The 20,811-nt window shown below is 47.1% G+C and overlaps 1 protein-coding gene and 1 non-coding gene across 2 annotated transcripts in view; one reads left to right on the top strand and one right to left on the bottom strand.

Annotated features, from left to right (window-relative positions):
• LOC119394234 (probable cytochrome P450 49a1) overlaps window positions 1-5,802 on the top strand; it is an 82,054-nt gene extending 76,252 nt beyond the window's left edge. Inside the window, exons 7-9 of the mRNA XM_037661521.2 lie at window positions 2,595-2,673; window positions 4,599-4,811; window positions 5,639-5,802. Coding sequence (XP_037517449.1) covers window positions 2,595-2,673; window positions 4,599-4,811; window positions 5,639-5,758 — 412 coding nt within the window. The 3' untranslated portion in view covers window positions 5,759-5,802. The remainder of the gene's footprint in view (window positions 1-2,594; window positions 2,674-4,598; window positions 4,812-5,638) is intronic.
• A 9,986-nt stretch (window positions 5,803-15,788) lies between these two features.
• On the bottom strand, window positions 15,789-15,862 carry Trnap-cgg (transfer RNA proline (anticodon CGG)). The gene has a single exon. It is a non-coding gene; the product is annotated as a tRNA-Pro (tRNA).
• Window positions 15,863-20,811: the final 4,949 nt, after the last annotated feature.

Raw genomic sequence — 20,811 nt, 5'->3', positions numbered from 1 at the left:
TGTATTACGGCACGATGAAAATGTAAAAAATGTTCGCACCTCATGCACGCGAAAAGTGAACATGAAAAGTGTTTGATTGCTCCAAAAAGTAGGTGCCGATTAGATGGATTTAATTGAATATCCTTCCAAATGTGCTCGTAAATAACACGATACGCCAAGAGTATTCGCGTTCACATCGTTGCTCTCTAGGCCCCGAAAGCGACGATGCGAACGCGAATACTCTTGGCGTATCGTGTTATGTACGAGCATACTTTGGAAGGACATTCAATAAAAATACCAGCTTATCGGAACCTACTTCTTGGATCAACTAACACTTTTCATGTTGTCAACAGAAGCGCAGGCATGCGCGAGTAGCCGATGCAGCTTTGGAGCTCGTGCACGAAGCCGTTTTGTTCCTGCCTGCAAGCTAACGGCGCGAAAACTCTCTCGTTCTCACATAACACGAAAGATTGCTCTCTGATGAGAGCCGATGCTGTCATATACCGTATCTATTAAGCACGGCCGAACTTAAATATCGCGTTAGTCATAAGCAGTAGCCAAAGCAGCGGAACGATGTGCTGCTTCTCGTTGGCCGCGAGGAAATCTAACAACATGAAGGTTAGTTTCCTGGAAACTTTTTTTCAGCATCCCGATTTCCTCAATCTGAGCAACGCGGCACGCGAAAATATGTCGGCATGGCCGTTCCTATCAGCCGCCACACGTTGATACGTATATACGCACCGTGTGTGCACACGCGGAGCGCGCTTAGCCTTCAACATGACGGAAATGCTCACGGCGGCCGCTAGATGGCAGCAGGTGTTAGGCCAACATGAAACAAGGAAGTTTTTTTTTTTTTTTTCTTCGAGCCTGGTGGCAGACATGTCACCGCCCCGTTACAAAGGGGACGCTCATAGCATCCATCCATCCATCCGGTGTGATGTTCACTTTCACAAACTGCGCGCTCTGTGATAGGTAATTACGCAATAATTCCAATGCAATACCTCTGATAAATATGTCCTGCTTATTCAATCAAGTGCCTCACTGAAGACTAAAAATGCCTTTCGTGTAATGTTTATTTTCTATATTCGTAATAATTTTATCACGTACTTCGAGTAACACGGATTCAGCGGATTTATCACTCTGAGAGCCGTACTGACTTTTTGGTGTGAGGTGGTGCTTCTGCCGATGTCCAGTTACTCTAGAATTAGGGCTTTTTCGATAATTTTACAGAATACCGGGAGTATCGGTATTGACCTGTAATTAGCAATGCGATCAGTGGTACCACCTTTATGCCTGACGACGACCCCAGCTATATTCATGTTATCTGGAAATGTGTCGTTGAAACCACAAGGTTTGTTATGTCATAAATAACATCGCACAATGAGTATGCAAGTGCCTTAATTGGTGCCACTTTAATACCACCATAGCCACAAGAGGAGATATTTTTAAGTTATTGAGCTACTAAGCTAAAATTACTAAACCTAAGTTTTATTCCATAGCTTCACTGTATACACACAATCCATTAGGACCAGCTTATTCCCCGTCATCCACTGCCTTTGTTCACGGAGCAAGCGCGCGTACGCCGTTCTCGCACCATACTTTGTACCACCCCCTGAGCAGCAACTGAAGACGTACCCTAACGCGCCTGCGGATGAAGCGGGAGAAAGCGAGCAGCGAGCGTCGCGTGAAGCGCACGTGACACGCCACCTGGCATTGACGTCACCATGGAGCCGGCGCGACAAAACGAAAGCACCGGGCGCGCGCGACGCGAGCGCCACTGGGAAAGAAGGAGGCGTGGCGGACACTAACAAGTGACGTCAGCCCTCCCTTCACACTCTATCGAGACGATGCGTTAGTGTATGGTAATGAGTGAACTGATGAGTGAAATTACACTGTCCTTTAGTCAATATGTGTCATCTTGATGGCCCATACACAGTAGAGTACAGTCGGCTCTTTCTACAGAACTCATTCAATTAAGTTTCATTAATAATCCTGACATTTATTGGCCCCTATACTTACTAAACCCGTAATCCGATATCGTATCTATGCTATACCTCTTGTAACTATGAGTCATTAACTCGTTTGTATATGAGTTTTATTTAATTTGGGATCTACAGACACTGCAGCAAATGTCAACTTCGGAGGGTGGCTATGCGGGCTTTTTGGTTTGTCATACATTTAGGCGTTGAAAGGGATAAAAGGAAGAATATGCGTGCATTCTTCATTTTGCCCCCGTCTTTTTTTTGTGCTCAACCCCTAAAAGTATGCTTGACTTCTGGTAGGGAAGTAGCGAACCGGATGTCGATGAGCAAGAAACATAATGTCGCTGTGTGCTGGCGCCGTAACAAAGTAAGACTGACGACTACTACAGAAAATAATACGAAGACGAGATGTGTAGTTGTAACAATGGGGTGACTGCATTGATTGCAATAAACGCGCCAATACGTTATTTAGTGCTTTTTAGATCCACCGATGGTCTGCTTTAAGCGAAGTTGTCGATTTTTTTATTGGTCTTACCCAGCTCCTGATGATCTACTCATATAAACAAATCGAATCACATGAACTAGAGCAGGGCCACACCAGCTCACCTTACGGCATGAATATTTTGCCTGCAGGTTAAACCCAGTTCTCTCCGGCGTCTTCCGAAAATTGGACCATGATGTCGTCATGTCCGGCTACACCATTCCAGCAGGCGTGAGTAGACAGTGATTGAAATCCGTTAATGTTTCATTCTCGTCCAGTATTTACCGCGTTCTCAGTGCACAATACGTAAAGCAGTGTTTTGTGAAGGCCAAAGCGGGCCGTTGAAAGGAATTGTGGTTTTTCCCAATTTCTGACGCAGAAACTAGCTGCCAGCCATGTACAAGGGTGGTTGAACGTTCCCAGGCCGCGCCGCCATAGAAATACATGTGATAGAGGCCTGCGAACTTTTGAACCCCACTGTACCTGCTATGCAACCTCTTATGAATGAGGATGATGTAGAACAATTTTTGAGAAGTTACATTGGTATATCCTGCATGAAGGAAGGGAATTTTGGGGACTTGTTTCTTTTTTTTTACCCCTTTAACGAAAATCGGGAGATAATGAAGAAAAGAGAGGTATAGGGGACGTTAATTGCACTGTTTTGAGTAATTTCGATGTAGGTGCGAAGAAAGTAAAGCGGACAAAAAGATTACTTGCCGCCGGCAGGGACCGAGCCTGCAACCTTCAGATTACGCTCCCGATGCTCTTGCCAATTGAGCTGCGGTCGTGCCCTCGTATGCATTATCGGGTATTTATGTGCATGAAACCTGGGAATGTTAGTGAGCGTCACTCGTAGCCCTGACGGTGAGTGTGGGGCACTCTTTCTTTTTGCCACATGGCGTCATGTAGTACGTGAACCTTTAACGAGCGGACAGCTAACCAATAAGCCCTCGCACACTACCTGAAGGCGTCAAGTCTGCCGCAACAAGACCCTTGCTATGAATAACTGAAGGAAGGGAATTTTGAGGGCTCGTTCCTTTTGTTTCACTCAAGCTTAATTAAAACCAGCAGGTAACAAAGTCAAAGAAGGTGTAGGGTATAGGTTATACTAGGCAAATCCTGTCAGCTCTCCAAAGGATTATATGGAGACAGAACTTGTAATCTTCTAAGGGACGTCAAGTTGCCTTGGAGTGCATGGTCAAACGAATCCATGATTTCTCTATTGTGGTAGCTTTATTTGAGGTCAAGCCGTACGAAGTCGGGATGTTATTTGGTTATTGAGTATGAAAAAAATCACGATTTCACCGCGAGGGCGTTGCAATGAATGCGATAGCAACAAAGTGTAATGTTATACGAAGTAAGGCTGGCAGCTAACTCTGTTAGATCAAGTCTCACGTAACTCTATAAAATGCTGATGTAAGAAAATATGGCCGCTCCAGGGAGAAAAAGCGGAGTTCGCACAGTCTCTTCGCTTCGAGTGCGTAGATCGTCGAAGGTTACACGAGCCGCCCGCTGATGCCTGGTGAGATAACGCACGCGCCAGCGATCACGACCGCGCATTTGAATCAAAGCAAAGTTCACAGTTGCTGCTAAAGCGATCCTTGACCTCCCCCCCCCCCCCCCGCGTCTCATCACGCTCCTTCAAGACGGGCGGGGCGTTTCTTCTCTGCTTGAACAACATTCCACGGCAGGCCTCGAACGCGGCTGGATGTTATCGCATGCTCCCTGCGAGCGACGGAGATGGGCCGGCTCATTTGATCTCTGCTTCAGCGGCATTCGTCGTCCCCACTCGCGCGCTTTTACCCACGGGTTGAGCACACGATGCGCGTGGAGATGCTATCGATTTGGACATTATACGGAACATGACGGCGACGCCGACTGCAAAAACCCGCCTACAATGCCCATATAATTGCTATCGAAATAAAAAGTGGCTGGTTGGATTTGACAAAAGAACGTCGTGCGAAGCTGAGAACGTTTATCGCCAACTAGCGTAACTTTTAGCATGTAAACGAGCACGTGCGTGGTTTTTCGGGAAATATATATTGCACACGGGTAAATTTTTCAGTGAAAACTGGAATAAACCGAAAAACGACAGAGATTCCGGTTGTTGATTATGCAATGCGAAAGAAACAGCATGCGATGAATAAACCTTTCAGACACCTGTGTTCACGGAAAACTACGTTGCCAGTCAGCTGGAGGAGAATTTCACCAATGCGCACACCTTTCTGCCCGAGCGCTGGCTCAAATCCGAAGAGCAGCGCGACGACTGGACCCTTCACCCTTACGCGTCCTTGCCCTTCAGCTTCGGCCCACGCATGTGTCTCGGCCGAAGAATGGCAGAACTGGAAGTCTGGATTCTCCTCGTTAAGGTAAGAAACGATGATGTTTGGTATTTTCAGTTCATGAATTCTGATTTCACTGTTGAATTGACTCTCATTATTTTGTGATAACACCATGGAATCGAAATATAATGTTTACAAAACAGGGTGCCCGTTTTAATTTTACGAGCCGTAGAAGCTGCTCCTAATGTTCGCACTTGAATATCTACCACTAGCGCTACTAGGGGATGTCAGTCTTCGAACTTCCTTTTGTCAATGTTGTTCGACTGTTCTCATTTCCCCAAATTTCGTTAATACCCATTCTTGCATAACGAGTGTGGCTGTTCCCGTTATTCTTTGCATTTTGAGCAACCAATATCTCATTGGTCTGATCCGTTCCTAGAAGCGGTACTGACGAGATTTTTACGGCTTGTTTTTTTACTAGGCCCGTAGTACTAGTTTATAGCCCGCGTTTTTGCCCTGTTCATTTTCCCTGTGTAGCTATAGGACAGGACGCCCATACTCTCGAGCATGTCAGGGATCTTGCTCGATGCCTAAATGCATGCTGCCGCTTTTGAATAATGATGCATGATCTGCGTCAAAACGAGAGGGTACAGATGTACGAAAAACAAATAAGACATGTTGGACGCGGCGCCACGTCATAAATTTTTGGACGCGGTAACCCACATTTGTGTAGTGAAGGAGAATTTTATAGCGTTAATACTGACAGACCGGTTCTGTGTTTAAGTAACAACCACTTTTCTGAGAGCTTGGTGACTTCTCATAGCCTGAAAACTGACCTCTCTCCACTCAAAGTAAATGAAAAGACCACGTGTTTGAGGCTCACGTACTCATTATGCATGCGCTTCTCTCTGCAGCTGCTGTCAAAGTACAAGATTGAGTACCATTACGAAGACATTGGATTTGTCGGCAAACTAGCCAATGCACCGGACAAGCCAGCGAGGTTCCGGTTCATCGAACTGAAGCCCGAATCTTAATATAGTACTTCGAACAACTTAATTATATTTACACTATTATCTTTTATATTTGTTGTGTTTCTGAGAGCCTCAGGGAAGTGGCCCCGATGTGCTGTTTGTGACGTATACGATATCTCTTGATAACAAAAATTTTAAATTTAGCAGGATGCCAACGGCAGCGAAGTGTGAAATGCAGTGGAAGAATGATAAGTGGCCTGTAATGCAGTGTTATTTTTCATTCGTGTTTTTTAATCAGGACACATTTAAGCTTCAGGCAGGTATGCAACACTATGACCTACATATCGCAAACAAGGGAACATAAATATGCCAACAGGGGGCGTGGCAATAAAATAAAAAAATTGGAGGACGCTTCAGCTTCGCGATAGGCTTCCAAAGCAACGTTCAGCGGCGCCACAGCTATTCTCGTCACTGGGAATACCCACGGCGCGTCTTTCGCCACACCACTGCCGCCCCCGCTTCCGCGCACGCGCAGACCTCCGGAATTGCATCTGTGGTGCGTCACAACGTGAGTATTCCTGACTAGCAGAGCTGCGGGTCGAATGAGGAGCGCATGAGCGCACGTGTCCTTGCCACCGCCGCTGCCAAATCAGGCGACAAACCGCCTTCACCGGCAGCGTCTATCCCCAGTAACGCATAGCTCGGCCGCTCGAGCGTCTCCCACAAACTTGAGCTTTGGTTCCCTATAGCGTAATCGGGCCGCATGCGCATCGCCTTCTCCATTGTTAGCCTCGTTTCGGTTCTTGGTGGATGGCTAAACCTTGCCGCTAGGAAACGAACGACCGTGCACGCGTAACATTGGCCATTTCAAACTATCCTAGAACTCTTACTGAAAGTATGGTTGCGCGGTGCCCACTATGCCATAACTCTTCCTTTAGCGAATCAGCGAAGGACCCACTGCGCGTCCGTAAGGAAGCACGCGAACCAATGCAGCTGCTCACTTTGTTGATGCTCTTGCTGCCGATGATGACGGTTAAATATGTCTCAGCGCTTTGTATGGGGTGGGCCTTTAAAACGCCCGCTCGTTGCACAATTCACATGTTTAGACGCCTTGCGCGACTCTACGCTTCTGCCACGCAATATTACATACGTTAAGGAGACTCCTTCCAATACACGACATTCATATATAGTGTTCTCTTCCGAACCAATTACAAGCAGTGGTGTCGCACTGTGGTAGAACACCTGCTTGCCACGCAGAAAGCCTGGGTTTGATTCTCACTCGAACCGAAGCATTTTATATATTTATTTGCATCTTTCTGAATTTTTATGTCACAGACAACGCTTATTTTTCGCCCACAACCAACGACGCCGATGCTAACACTGGAATTTCTGCGAAACGAGCTCTTTCACGACGTAGCGTTAAAATGTTGATGTAGCAAGGATGCAAACTTTAATATAAAAATATTGAAGCTTGGTTTCAGCCGTAAGAAAGCCAGGTGCTTAGAGGGTCAGAGTATAAAACGGTGGTCTGACAAGGAACGGGAAGCATGGTTTTTCTCACTGTAGTTGGCAATGCTTCATAATATTGTGACGGAGACGAGAGGTAGATAGGGTGCGTATTCACGAAGGTATGTCCGCAGACACACAAGATGTCTAAAGAGCCACAAGCGCAAGTGCTTCACACTCACTCGTCTTCTTCGTCACCTAAGAAAGCACTGTACGAATTCATGTTCGTATTGCCCGTTAACAGCATTATTCGCAAAATACTGCGGGGCGTTTAGCAACATGAGTTAATATACTAAATGATATCCCAACGATCGCACCAGTCGGCTACTGTATCTAAACCAGCTTACAGAATTTGTGAATCATAAATAGTACCGACCATTCTAAATACAACTCTATCATCGAAAAGCGTCCTGAATGAAGACTGTATGAAGGCCGTTAGCGGAGCTGACACCCCGACTCTGCTCTCCCGACTCTGCTCTCGTTAGCGTTCTTCAAAAGAGCGCCGCTCCGTGGGCGTGGGCGGCCACCCATAATGCGTGGCCGACCCATACTTGGACACGCGCAACCTCGCCAACGCAGCGCCTAGACTCGGAGGACATGGCAAAACGCGCACGAAAAAAGACCGACTCCACTGAAACTATTTGCACATTACGTGGCGTTGTCCTTTGACCAATCGACGATATCAGTAGATGACGTCATCATGATTCATCTTGGAGTGAGCTCCAAATGACGTCACAAGTTTTTACAATCTGTGACGTCATGATGACATCATTATGTGATGTCGTCGCTCCCTCGGAAGAGGTACCGGGTGTTATTCTTCTGTTCGCCGGCGGACACCGCAAAACCAAACAGGTGTACCATTTACAGCACCCGCTGTAAAAAATAAGAAAATCACAGCTAGTATATAGCTCTATGTTATCGTGAACTCGCGCAATCACAACGACTGTGCGCGCGCGGCTTTGTACACTGAATGTTTGGGCAACTCATAAAAGGCGTTTATTAGGAAGGCTTGTATTATGCTATCCTGGACAAATCGCCCCGGTGCACAACGCGGCGCCGAGGCCTAACGATTTGATGCAATTTCATGAAGATGCCATGAGCTTCTGCATACATTAAGCGATTAATCATATTGCTTATAACTTAACCAACGAGGGCATTTGAACCGTAAACTTCTGCAGGTAATGGAGCCGTATTTCATAATACGAAAGATGCCTTATATTACCATTTGAATGGACGAAACTCAACAGTGTAGACCTATGCGCTCGTTGTCCACGAAGTTAATGAAGATAAATGTGTGCCGTTGCAATATGAACATACGAGGTAAACCGTTTGATGTACAAAGGCGCCTGTCAACGACAATTTGAGGTATGCTTCTTTAACTTAATATCATAAAACAGGCATCTGTAACAGATAACTGATTGAAGGGATACGCTTGCTCCGGAGTCACCGCGGTGGTCCAATGGTTGCGGTACTCGGCTACTGACCCTAAAAAATGCCTGTTCGATCCTGGCCACGGCGGTCGAATTTCGGAGGAAGCGAAATGCTACAGTGCCGTGTACTCCGCGATTTCAGGGCATCTTAAAGAATTTCAGGTGGCCGAAATTATCTACAGCCCTCCCCTACGGCATCTGTCACAGCCTGAGTCGCATTGGGACGTTAAACGCCACAAACCAACCAAACAATCAGCTTTCGGAAATTGTCTACATCAGCATGCCCGGAAATAGGCCATTTCTACTGCAACGCTACCGGCGGGCTTGACAGCGTACAACTGCAACTGACGCAGCTGACAGGCGTCTTAAGACGTGTTCACTCTAAGATATTCGACGGCTGAATCAGTTCGGCGGCAAAGCTATCCGTCGAAACAGAACTGTCAGCACTGATCGGATCGGACGCGGACGGATTTCCGCGGCAGCTACCGCCGGTGGCTCTCGCCTCGTGCCAACCGGAGCGCGTTTCACGAATTACAAGAATGGCGGCCAGGTGCGATGCCATTTTACGTACCCTGTCGTTGAAGTCCTTCGTGAGATCGAACACGTTCGTAAGCCTCCCGTTCGTTTCGACAAGCGCCTGGTGAAGCACAATAATTGTTGTCGCGAGTAGCAGCCTATCTCAGCTTACTTTTTGCTTTTGTTATCCTCCTCGTCGCGATCTCGAGGGTAAGGTTGGCAGTTTCTCGGCGTGACCAAGCTTCTTACGCGCTTGCAGAACAGGACGAGCCCACAATCGCCGCCGGGGTCGTTTCTTCTTCGGCGAATGCTTCTTTCCACTAGTCATGCATCGCCAGAAGGTGGCTTGCAAGCAGCAGTACGACGCCTATGCAGGAGCACGCGAACTCTACGCGAGCGAGGCGCCACGGTACTCTGTTACCGCTGTAGCCACGGAAACATCTGGGATATGCGGTGCTTGCTTGTTGGATAGCGCTTCACACCATAGTTTCCTACAATATTAACTAGAGGGAACTCTGGTGTTGCGATCGTTCAGCCACCATGGAAAATATGGGTAGCATATAAAATTGCCTAATCTTCGTGCTTGCGGCTTCAAACACACTGGTGGCTTTGTTTGCTGTTGTGTTCTCGCTTTTGTTTGGGATAAAAGAATGGATTATTGAGAACTTTGTGAGCCGATTTGAATGGGTGAGCCTACAAAGGTCAAGGTGGTGAAGTGGAACTACTGAACGTTTGCTGAACTTCTTTCGACAAAGCGGCTGCAGGCCACAGAGAGCCAAACGGAGCTGAAAGAAGAAAGCATATGCAAGTCCATGTACTACGATTCCCATGCTGGCTGAGGCGTCATGCGTTGCAGCTTCCATATACACTCGCGCCAGATTTCCCTCTGGTGTATTAAGAATTTTTATGCTTTACGCCGCAGATTGCGCGGAATCGCTTTCTAGCATAATGTCGGCGTTGTCATAGAGAAATTCAGACTACGTAAATAGAGTCATGGAAACTACGTAAGTAGAGTCACTGCCATAGAGTCATGTGGCCGAATTAGAGAGCAAGGCAATCGAGAGAGAGCTGCCCCCACTCATAAAATGCACCGGGACATCAAGTGGTACCACAAGTTTCGTTCTCAAGTTTCGATTTTGGTTCCGTGCGCTCGCAGTTTGAAATTCCTACGTCGTTTTGTTGTTGTTGTTTTATAGCTACAACCAGTCTCTGGGTAACATTAGTGAATGACCAAGGCGCGAATTTTTTTTTATCGTGAGAATACACGAGATTGCAAGGATTATTCACGAGCCCTCATTGCAGCTGCCATCTAGGCAACGCGCAACTACGGAAAATAGACGGAAAACATCTTGTTATGTTTATTTTCCACGGTAAAAGAGACAACATAACCACACAGTAAATATTCATTGAATGCAACCAACCCTCTTGCGTTGTAGCCACACCAAAGTACACAGCGGTTGTTGCTACGCGAAGCTCCACTGGTCTGCGTCAGCTGAAAAAAAAATCACAGCATATCCACGGAGTGAATGATGATGAGTGGGCGAAGCTGCGGAGGTTCATCGGTAAACCGTGAATCTTCCGTGAATTCTGCCCAGTACATCATCACCGACGTGAGATCGGGCGCGTTTATACTAAAGGTTCGATGAGTTATGACGACTTGCAGCTCACTTTAATTTTACATGTACGCTGTGAATTTTCATTGTTTAGAAAACCATTGCTTTAGAAAACATCTGGCGTCTTTCGTTAAGCAGCTGGCGTCTTTTCGTTTTGCTTTAGAAACATCTGGCGTTCTTTCGTTTTGCTTTTAGAAAACATGTGGCGTCTTTCGTTGGTTTATTTCATCAATCAACGGCGTTTTGAAGAAAATTTTTATTGTTTAATCACGCACAGGAGAAATCTCACCAGGCACTACCTTGGAGGTAAACAATGGCTGCTAATGGGAATGAGACACAGAAGAAGTGGGCTTTTAGCTAACACTTACAGTTCTACTTCTACTAACGTTTCTTACTGGAACATGCCAATGGCTGCTAATGGGGAATGAGAGACAGAAGAATTCGGCTTTTAGTTAAACCGCACGCTACGAATTTTTTATTGTTCAACAACGCACAGGAAAAATCTCCCACCGGCACCACCTTGGAGGTCAAGATCTGGTACTAGCGTTACGACTGGTTACGCACTACTACGAGGGACGAACGGGTGCCGCCTTAAGGAGCTTCGCCCCTAAAAATCGAAAGAACGTGTCACCTTAACACTTGGGTCGTATGGGAAAACTATGAGGCGACGCGTAAGGGCACAACCGTTTAGCGCGTGGAACTAGAAGCAATCGCAATTTTCTTCTACGGACATCGCATTGTGAGGATTGCTCTATGCTTCCGTGATATAAAGCATTACATTACACGACCTTATTCTATGCTCCTTCAAACCCACCAAGACGCATATCTAAGTTCCGGCATCCGCGATAGAATGCCACGTAAACAGCCCCAACCGGTACGTAATTACAGACGAAAACTTTTTACAAGAGCTCGAAATAAATGCGCAGGGCGAAACCCTTAGAACTTTCGAGGCACGCGGTACTTCGCGCTTCGGCAAGCTATCTTGCACCAGGCGTTCTAAAAACGTGAGCGACGTGCGTGATCACTTGATCGCTTCAAACGCTTGTTGCGTTTTCGACACGCTAGTCCATTTGTTTGCACCGAATCACTAGGTGAGCGAACGACGCGAAGGGGGCGCTTGTTGGGGAGAGACTGTTAATGTTCTCGTTTTCCGCGTGCCGAGCGATGGCGTGCCGGACTGAGGACCGTGGCGGGTTGCTGGGAAATTCCGCAAGGCACCTCCGGCATGTGGGCGACGGTTTCCAAATCTGAAAAAAAAAAATCACAGCATATGCACGGAGTGAATGATGATGAGTGGGCGAAGCTACGGAGGTTCATCGGTAAACCGTGAATCTTCCGTGAATTCTGCCCAGTACATCATCACCGACGTGAGATCGGGCGCGTTTATACTAAAGCTTCGATGAGAGTTATGACGACTTGCAGCTCACTTTAATTTTACATGTACGCTGTGAATTTTCATTGTTTAGAAAACCATTGCTTTAGAAAACATCTGGCGTCTTTCGTTAAGCAGCTGGCGTATTTTCGTTTTGCTTTAGAATCATCTGGCGTTCTTTCGTTTTTCTTTTACAAAACATCTGGCGTCTTTCGTTGGTTTATTTCATCAATCAACGGCGTTTTGAACAAAATTTTTATTGTTTAATCACGCACAGGGGAAATCTCACCAGGCACTACCTTGGAGGTAAAGAATGGCTGCTAATGGGAATGAGAGACAGAAGAAGTCGGCTTTTAGCTAACGCTGCGATTTTTTTATTGTTCAACAACGCACAGGAAAAATCTCCCACCGGCACCACCTTGGAGGTCAAAGCGTAAGACTGGTTACGCACTACGACTACGACTACGAGGGACGAACGGGTGCCGCCTTAAGGAGCTTCGCCCATAAATCCGAGTTATCGCGCGATATCGACCGCCCGACACGTCGCGCGAACGGCCCATTTCGTTGCTCATAACGTCGCTCGTCGCTGTGCAGTGCATTTTCGCGCATATGCGGTTTGGCCTTCTCTGTCCACGTGCTACGTTAGCCGTGCAGTGCACGCGCTTTTTCTTGTTGCTTCCGTTGCTTTCTGAACTCGTTTTTGAAAATGTCGTAGTGGTCAAGTGTTTTTGCGCTGCGGAAGAATGGGCAAGTGCTTCGTGCCCTTTTGCAAAAGTTTCTACAAATATTGCAAAGAGAAGTACGCGCTTTTCACGCCGCCTGCTAATAAAGAAAGGCTTCAGGCATGGAAGCGTACCATACCACGAAAAAACCGCGTGCTGCAAAGGACAGATCGTGTGTGCTAAAGACATTTCAATGAACGTGATAAGAGTGAACGTGAGAAGAGGGTGCTATTTCTTCTACTAAATACTTCAGGCACCGTTGCATTCGTCATATTCGCTATATGCACACTAGTTAACTGGAAGAACTTCAACAGTAGGCGCAGGCTCCGGCCACTGTGCACACGGTGACGTTGCGTCCGCTTGCACGGGTCGTAGAGTGCCTCGATGCGCGCGGTTGTTAAGGCAGCCTACCATGTCGAAGTTGGTAGCGTCATCTCTCGGGCTTCTTGCGAAGCAGAACATTATCGCGCAACGGGTAGTCTTGGTGTTCGTTCACCCAAAGTATTTCTTGCACCGTGCGCCGAACTATCGTCATCTGATAACGCGAGTGATAAAAAAAATGCGCATCTGTGAAATATGAAAATCGTCGCGAATCTTTCATAAGTTTATGCCGAAGCACCTGATTCCTAGCTACGGCGCATTTACAACATGCAACTTACCCTAAGCCTAACTACGCATTAGCGCGGGTAACAACCTTACTACGCAGTACATCGAGGGACACACAAGTGAGGGTTCTCACCTTAGTGTCGTCATCTGCAGCATACGACACCGTATTGCCGTGCTGAAAAGCACCATTGTCACTCAAAATATCGCTCAACACCACGACTTCTCGGAGTGAATAAGCAAAAATAGATGCCGGCGAAACACGCATGAGAGCCGCGCTCGGCTTCTATAAGCGCCATAGCTCGTCTGGCGATGACGTCGATGACGTCGTATCGCCGGTGTCGCTTGTTAGCGCTATCTTTTTTCACAAATTTTCAACTTATCGTGAAGAAAATGTCGTTACACGTGGAGGAAACAAATAAAAAAAACGAAGAAGCTATACATTTGTGTTGCATACCTCTTTCTTTTTTTTTTTTCTTGCGCTACTTGCGCCACCTGAACTCGTCTTATGTTTTCCGGGATCGGGGTCCCCGTGATTTGACGCGAAAATCTCGAAGGCTATTTGGCGAGAAGGTTGCGGGGAGAGGTCGATCCGCTTATCGATGAGTGTCCCATCTTGTCTTGTTTCCCTTTCTCTGTGGGGCTGTTTTCAAGCAGTGTGAACGAAGGGGAATCAAACGGCAGATTCCCCAGTGTGAACGAGCCTTCATCAAGAGCGAAACCATCGATTGAAAAACAGCCGTGTTTCACGTTTGTGCGAGCGCGTCGCGTTTAGCGAGCAACCACAGCTACAGCAAGAGCTAGGCCAGACTTCCCCCGATTTGGCTTAGCATACGCTGGTGTACTCTTTCTCACCCTACTCCTTCTCCTTGCCACACTGTGACTGTAATCTGTCGAAAAGCACGATGCGCCCGACCGACCGACGACGCGATATCGCTGCAACCACGGTCTATTTTCGTCTTTACCGAAGAAAACGTGGAACGAACGACGAGGCACACACTGCGAACTATGGAAGCTTCGTTCGAGTGGGCTGCACTTGTCCGATCGACATTACTATGCTGTCGCAAACATGGTGTGCTTGTCACCGAAGGGGAGTACAAATGGAGGAGTCGAAAAGAGGCGTATGCCCAGCGATGCCTGGCTGTCTTGAAACATCGGCACTCGTCTGAGCTTTCGGAAGACCACGCTAGAAGCTGCTTGGGACTATCTTCATATCAAATGAAACGAACGTGAACCGCCGATGCTAGCAGATCGAGCTATAAAATATGGTGAGTTCTTTCATGTAGTAAAACGCCTCAGCACGTCTCTGTAGTACCCACCGTATAGTAGTTTACCGGGTAGGCTGTCGCGTTGCTAAGCTCGAGGGCACGGGTTCAACAGCGCAAATCGAGAATCGGCCACGGCACAAATAGAGTTGTGGCACATAAAACCTGAGCAGTTATTATTATTATTATTCACCCGTAGTCTCTGTCCCGTGCTGTCATTCCTGTGGTTGCGGTAATCATTACTCACGGTTGCGTTAACCAACTTGGAGTGGAAGCTGGCAGCATTGTTATAGGATTTGACACATACGACGTTCAGCTCATTATAAGATTACGTACTAGTGCAGCTTTTATGCGACATACCTCTGGATGGTTGCCGATACGATGTTTGTCTCGGCACTTGGGCACCGTAAACGGGGAACACGATGTTTTCTTGCAGATGCACATGATGGGTATCATTATCACCCAGGAGCCCGGGACCCAATGCGAAAGGATTAGCGGCATCGAGACGAATCGATCATTTATTATTCGTTAAAAATCAGTTCTGCGGAATCCCGCAAGGTGGCGGAAGGGTTAAGAAAGGGAAAATTGACAACCAACCATGTGGTTTCGTGCTACAAATGGGTGGTTGTCTATTTTCCCTTTCCCTTTCTTCTTTATTATTCGTTGTACAGTATTATGGCATTGACAATGTGCAAGCATGCATTTATTAAGCGAGACTCTACAGTGCCGCAAAATAGAGTAGGCTCGACACATCATGTGGGTTTTCCAAGCGAATGTAATATTATGTGGACAGGCGCCGGGTGTAATGCCAGTAATGGAATCGTGTACGAGTGATAACGATTTTCTGTTCACGAGTTTTCGTCGCGTTTAGCTAAATGGCAGGCATTTTCTTGAGCGGTCACGCGAGCAGCATTGAAAAGCGCACGCTTAGACCAGACCGTCATTTAATGAAGAGGAACAAACCTTAAGAAAGGGAAAATAGACAACCACCCGTTTGTAGCACGAATCCACAAGGAAATCCATACGGATTTCTCAGAAATAAAGCCTCTTAGTTGCCGAAAAATTCGTCCTGGTCCGGGGATCGAACCCGGGACCAACGCATATCCGGGGCGGTCGCTCTACCAATTGAGCTAACCAGGAAGCTAGCGATTGGCAGCGCGAGGGCGAATTCATCGACAATCGAAGCAACTGGACACATATTGCAAATTAGTTCTGCGAATCCCGCGGGATTCCGCAGAACTGATTTGCAATATAGGAACAAACCTTCTTTAGCTCTGAGCGCTGAGAGCCAATAATCAGCAAAATCCGTGCAGTGAAAAGTATGCAGATCTGTCGCTTATGCATCATTCTTCCAGCTCTAAATGGTGAAAGCTGCCATATCTTAGTCCACAACTCGAAACTTCAATACCCCCGCAGCGGCATTTCTATATCAGGGCTGTCTAATTTGCTTACACCTATCTCCGTCCCCCTCTCTGGCTCTCCTTCTTTTCTTCCTTACCTATCTGTATCTACTTACACCATCTGCAGTGCAAGGTAGCAAGCTGGATATTTATCTGCCCGGTTAACCTCGTGGCCTTTCCTCTCTTTATCTCTCTCTCGTTCTTCAATATTGCACGAGGCCCTTCCAAAGCTTGCATTTACAAGCCATGTTCAGTCGCTAGGCCAGCTAAAGTTGTCTAAAGCTAAATTTGTTGAAGCAGTATCTTATCTGGAATTGTGCTGGATTACTTAGGCAACTTTTTGCTGCGAACACTGTGCTGTAACTCAAATTTTATTGAGCTATTCTACTTCATTCATCAATTGGCAACTGACCATCGTCGGGGCAAAATGGGTTCCACACGAGGTGTAACTTCTATAGCGTAGAAGATAAAAAGATAAAGCTAACACGTTTGATAATGAAAAGCTCCATGCTGAGTCAGCTGCTATCAACTAGATTATTTCTAGACTCGCATCCACGTTTCAAGCAATCGTACATAATCTCGGCCCCAGCTATCATAATTCGGAACGGCCAATGCTAGGGGCTGCGGGCTTGCTTAAGGCATAACTGATGGCGAACCAAAACGCGCGGCCAGCACAACAGACATGCGATGAGGACAGATCGCACATTATCGTGGTTGTCCGATCCATGTGATCAGCCCCCCCCCCCCCCCCCCCCACCAAAAATGGCTGCCCCCTGCACGCGATAAAAATTCTTGTCTATATAGTTCAACTTAAGATAGGCTTAAGATAAGCACAGAGAATATATAAGAAGGACCTCAAGGATTGGAACGAGTGCCAACTTGCAACTGAAGAGGTAACAAGACACCGCTGCCTGAGAGCTAACTGATGCGTGACATTTCAAGAAGAAGGGGCAAGAGCACGGCAGCGTTCCGTTGTGATCCCTCTGTAGCAGGGGTCTCAAGCTCACCTCATCTAGCGGTCTGCAGTCCCGTGAGGGCCGGGAGAGGGAAGAAGGTAGACGGAATTTGAACAAAATATCAGATAACGTTACCATTTGAAAGCAGGCAATTCTCATATGTCATATATGGGTCACTTCTGAAGGGATATTCATGCAAGGTTTCGAGAAACATATTTATATCGATCTCCAGAATGACTGAAATCTAAACCCCGATTCCCAAATGTAGTTTTTGTTCCATGCTTTACAGCCTGGTGGCCGCGTGGGGTGCCTCAAGAAAAGAATGATTGTGACCAATCACGTCTATGTACCTCATGAACAAACATATCGAGAGTAAAAATATTTGACGAAGACCGTCACGTGTGCGGCGGACCGCGTGTTTGAGACCCCTGCTCCTATAGCACCGACCAAAAATTTTTACTTTTTAGAGGCGGCAATACCGTTGAAGGTGTTGGTGTTATTTGTTTGTTGCGTGTGTAATATGTATGCGCATGAGCTATAGTGCGGCGTAGACTCTCGCGAATAAATAAGCTTAAAATTGGTTCTTGTCCGGTCCTTCACGCTTGTTTATATTTCTGCGTCGCCTTCAGAGCGAAGCTGTCTTATAACCTTGTCACACGGGTAGTCTAACCTATAGTGAACTATAACCAACTTCTATATACGTTCTAGTTCACTATAGCCTAACCACAGTTAAGTACGACGGCCGCTAAGTCTAACGGCTGTTGAAACTTGTCACACGACAACCCTAACCGCAGTTAATCAGCTAACGACCGTTTTCGTAAACGGAGGTAGGCAACCCCTGTTAGCGCCGTAAACTGACAACACTGACAACAAAATATCGAGCCAAAAGCGTGTCCGCTGGACCGTTGCGACGACGGAGGCGTTGATACGCATTTGTGAAGATATATTACCGGCTTTGAGGTACAAGCTTGTCCGTGCTGCAAAAATCTCGTGTGCATTTCACGAGGTTGATACACGGCTGCGTTCGTTCATTGAACAGGGCTTCACGCTATTTGATAGACGCGCATCAAAACACGCTGCTGACGCGTCCGTAATCGAGCGTCAAGCCCTGTACAAGGCGGTGTTATTGGCCGCGAGATCGACCGATAGGTGGCGGCAGCGTCGCCGCGTTAGTGTGGAGAGGCGGTCGGAGGCGCGTATACAAATGCACACAGCGGCGCTTCGTTGTGAGAAGTTTGAGCCGATTGTCGGCGAATAAAATGTGTTGATTGCTGCGCTGCTTACTGGTAATATATACACTCCTCATTGTTGAATTGATGCATGAAGATCATCCAACGTTCCTATTACTAGTGAGATAAGCGCAATCTGCAGATGAAAGGGATGCTCGCCCTGGATGACAGTCTGCGCTTACGCACTATAGTATATTGTTGTTTTCTCTGTACGTGTTTAGCTTGTGTTCTGTGTACTACGCACTGCAGTAGCCCGATTGAACTACTTAAGTGTTTATTCTTGTTCATTTGTATACCAGCCCATATTCCTGTGCAATGAGTTCAATAGCACTGTTCACGCGAATACGTATACGCAGGTAAGAGTTTAGCACAGAGCTTTCATCGATTGATTACGTGCACGACAGTGATGCCACAAAGGTCCGGTTATTTTGTGGAATAAGTGTCTTTTTTTTTCAAAATAATAATATCCGCTGCCTTCCATCAATATATAACAACTCCACACAAACGCTCAAGATAATGTGAAAAAAAAGGATGAGGTTTTGCGTGAAATTATACTACATAAATGTAAGGCACGCCGTCGGGCTAAGAACACGGGTGGTTCTGCATAAATTTCGCCCCAAGTTCAAATTGCGCGCGGCAACACCGTTTTATCACTGCCGTGTCATTCCATTGTCTGCCTTTTTTTAGGGACAGTTTGAGTACCGAAGTCTCAAACTTCACTCGATAGAAATATTTCGCTGTAGCGGGACCACGACCGTAAAATAAAAGGACATCTTAAGCGCAACTAAAGCTCATCATGAACTACAGTGCCGCAGTTATACACCTAACAACAACGCGAAAGTGTATGAGCCTCGTTTTTGTTTACCATGGAGTCGCTAAAACGCTGCATTCACACACAATTTAATGCTCCTCATGTTTGGGACTATGCCAAGCGCACTTTACGATGTGCTTGAACCAGAAAGCGGCACCAGCACTGAAATGATTCTGTCGAACGAAGGGTACGACACCAATACCTCGAAAGTCGCACTCGCTGATCTTATTACAATGCGCATGCAGCCGAGCAAGCCCATTTGTTTTTGTACACAATGTTAGGTATACGTACGAGCAGTTAAAATCGCGCTAACATGACAGAACAAACCGCCCTTTGAGAATGTGCAGGACGTACGCGCACATGCAAACACGACGTGGCTAGCAGACGACGCAGGGAGCAATCCGCACTAGGCGCGCTTCAGCCAGTAGCCGCCAGGCGGCGACTCCGCTCGATGTCGCGGCCAATAGCCGTGTTGCACGTACGCAGCCATGTATCAACTAAGGAACGCTTGGAAGCGCTGCAAACGCGTGACAGCGCCTCTGTCTGGTTTACGGTAACTGTGGTTACGTCCGCTAACTGCGGTTGGGTATAACAGCGGTTAAGCTTACACGTGTGACAAGGGCATTAATCGAGCCTGTGCCGGCGTTGGCGTTCGTTTGTCACGGGAATAAAGAAACAAGTAAAACGAAATAAATTTTCTTGGCGAGGCGTGGTTCGAAACCGGGCCCTCCCGTTTCGAAGCCAAGTGTGGATGTACATCCACTGGGCTGTACAATCACACTTGCCGAACAGGAAAATTTGGGGAGGGGCGAAGCATGTAGGGAAGGGTGTTTCAGCGCCACTAACGGGAAACCTGTGGAGGGGCGAAGCATGCAGTGTGCGGCGGTGTTTTCCACAGCAAAATCACTGCTAATGGGCAATGAGAGACAGAAGAAAGATTACACACAGAGGTCCGCTGTCCGCTTTTAGTTAATGTGCACGCTGCGAATTTTTATTGTTCAACTACGCACAAGAGAAACCTCCCAGCGGCACTACATTGCAGGCCAAGATCCAGTGCCTATACGGGGTGGCCGGTGAACGGTTGTGCAGCGCGAGCAGTCAGTTTTTTCGAGAAACTCGCTAGCAGGCGCTGCCTGCGTCGGCGTTGTCTCACGCGAGCGAGGGCGCTTTCTCGTTCCTCGCAAGCTGGTAGTTCAGTGTTAATCGCAGACAAAGCGTTTCCATAGTCAACGCGCGTCGTTAGCCTTCTCTCACCGCACGGCGAGTGGTGAGGCGGTGGCGTCCTCTCTTGCACTCAAGAAAATGGACAGGACACGACGATGCAAGCAAGAAAATGGGTCACGACGATGCACCGCCGACAAGCCGAGACCCTAAGGTGCTTCGCCCCTAATATACGGAAGGCATATGAAAACGTTATGCCGGCGCTTGTAACACATTTGAAAAGTTGCACACTTGCTATGGGCGCTTCATTTAATTATTTTCTCAAAATTAAGATAAATACCTAAACGTAGTGGTACTGTCAGTACAAAAAAAAAAGAAAGCAGTTTATATTTTCTTTAAACACTTAAATTAATTGTAGTAACCAAGTCAGAGCACCTGGATGCGTAATATAGTGGTAGCGCACACTTCACAGCATTCCGGCTGTGTCGGAGGCAAATGACGTGACAGGAGGAGTGCACCGACGCGCCACTGC

This window comes from Rhipicephalus sanguineus, chromosome 5 (assembly GCF_013339695.2).
Source record: "Rhipicephalus sanguineus isolate Rsan-2018 chromosome 5, BIME_Rsan_1.4, whole genome shotgun sequence".
In the NCBI taxonomy this organism is placed as follows: Eukaryota; Metazoa; Arthropoda; class Arachnida; order Ixodida; family Ixodidae; genus Rhipicephalus; species Rhipicephalus sanguineus.
This window is presented reverse-complemented; position numbering and strand designations above follow the sequence as displayed.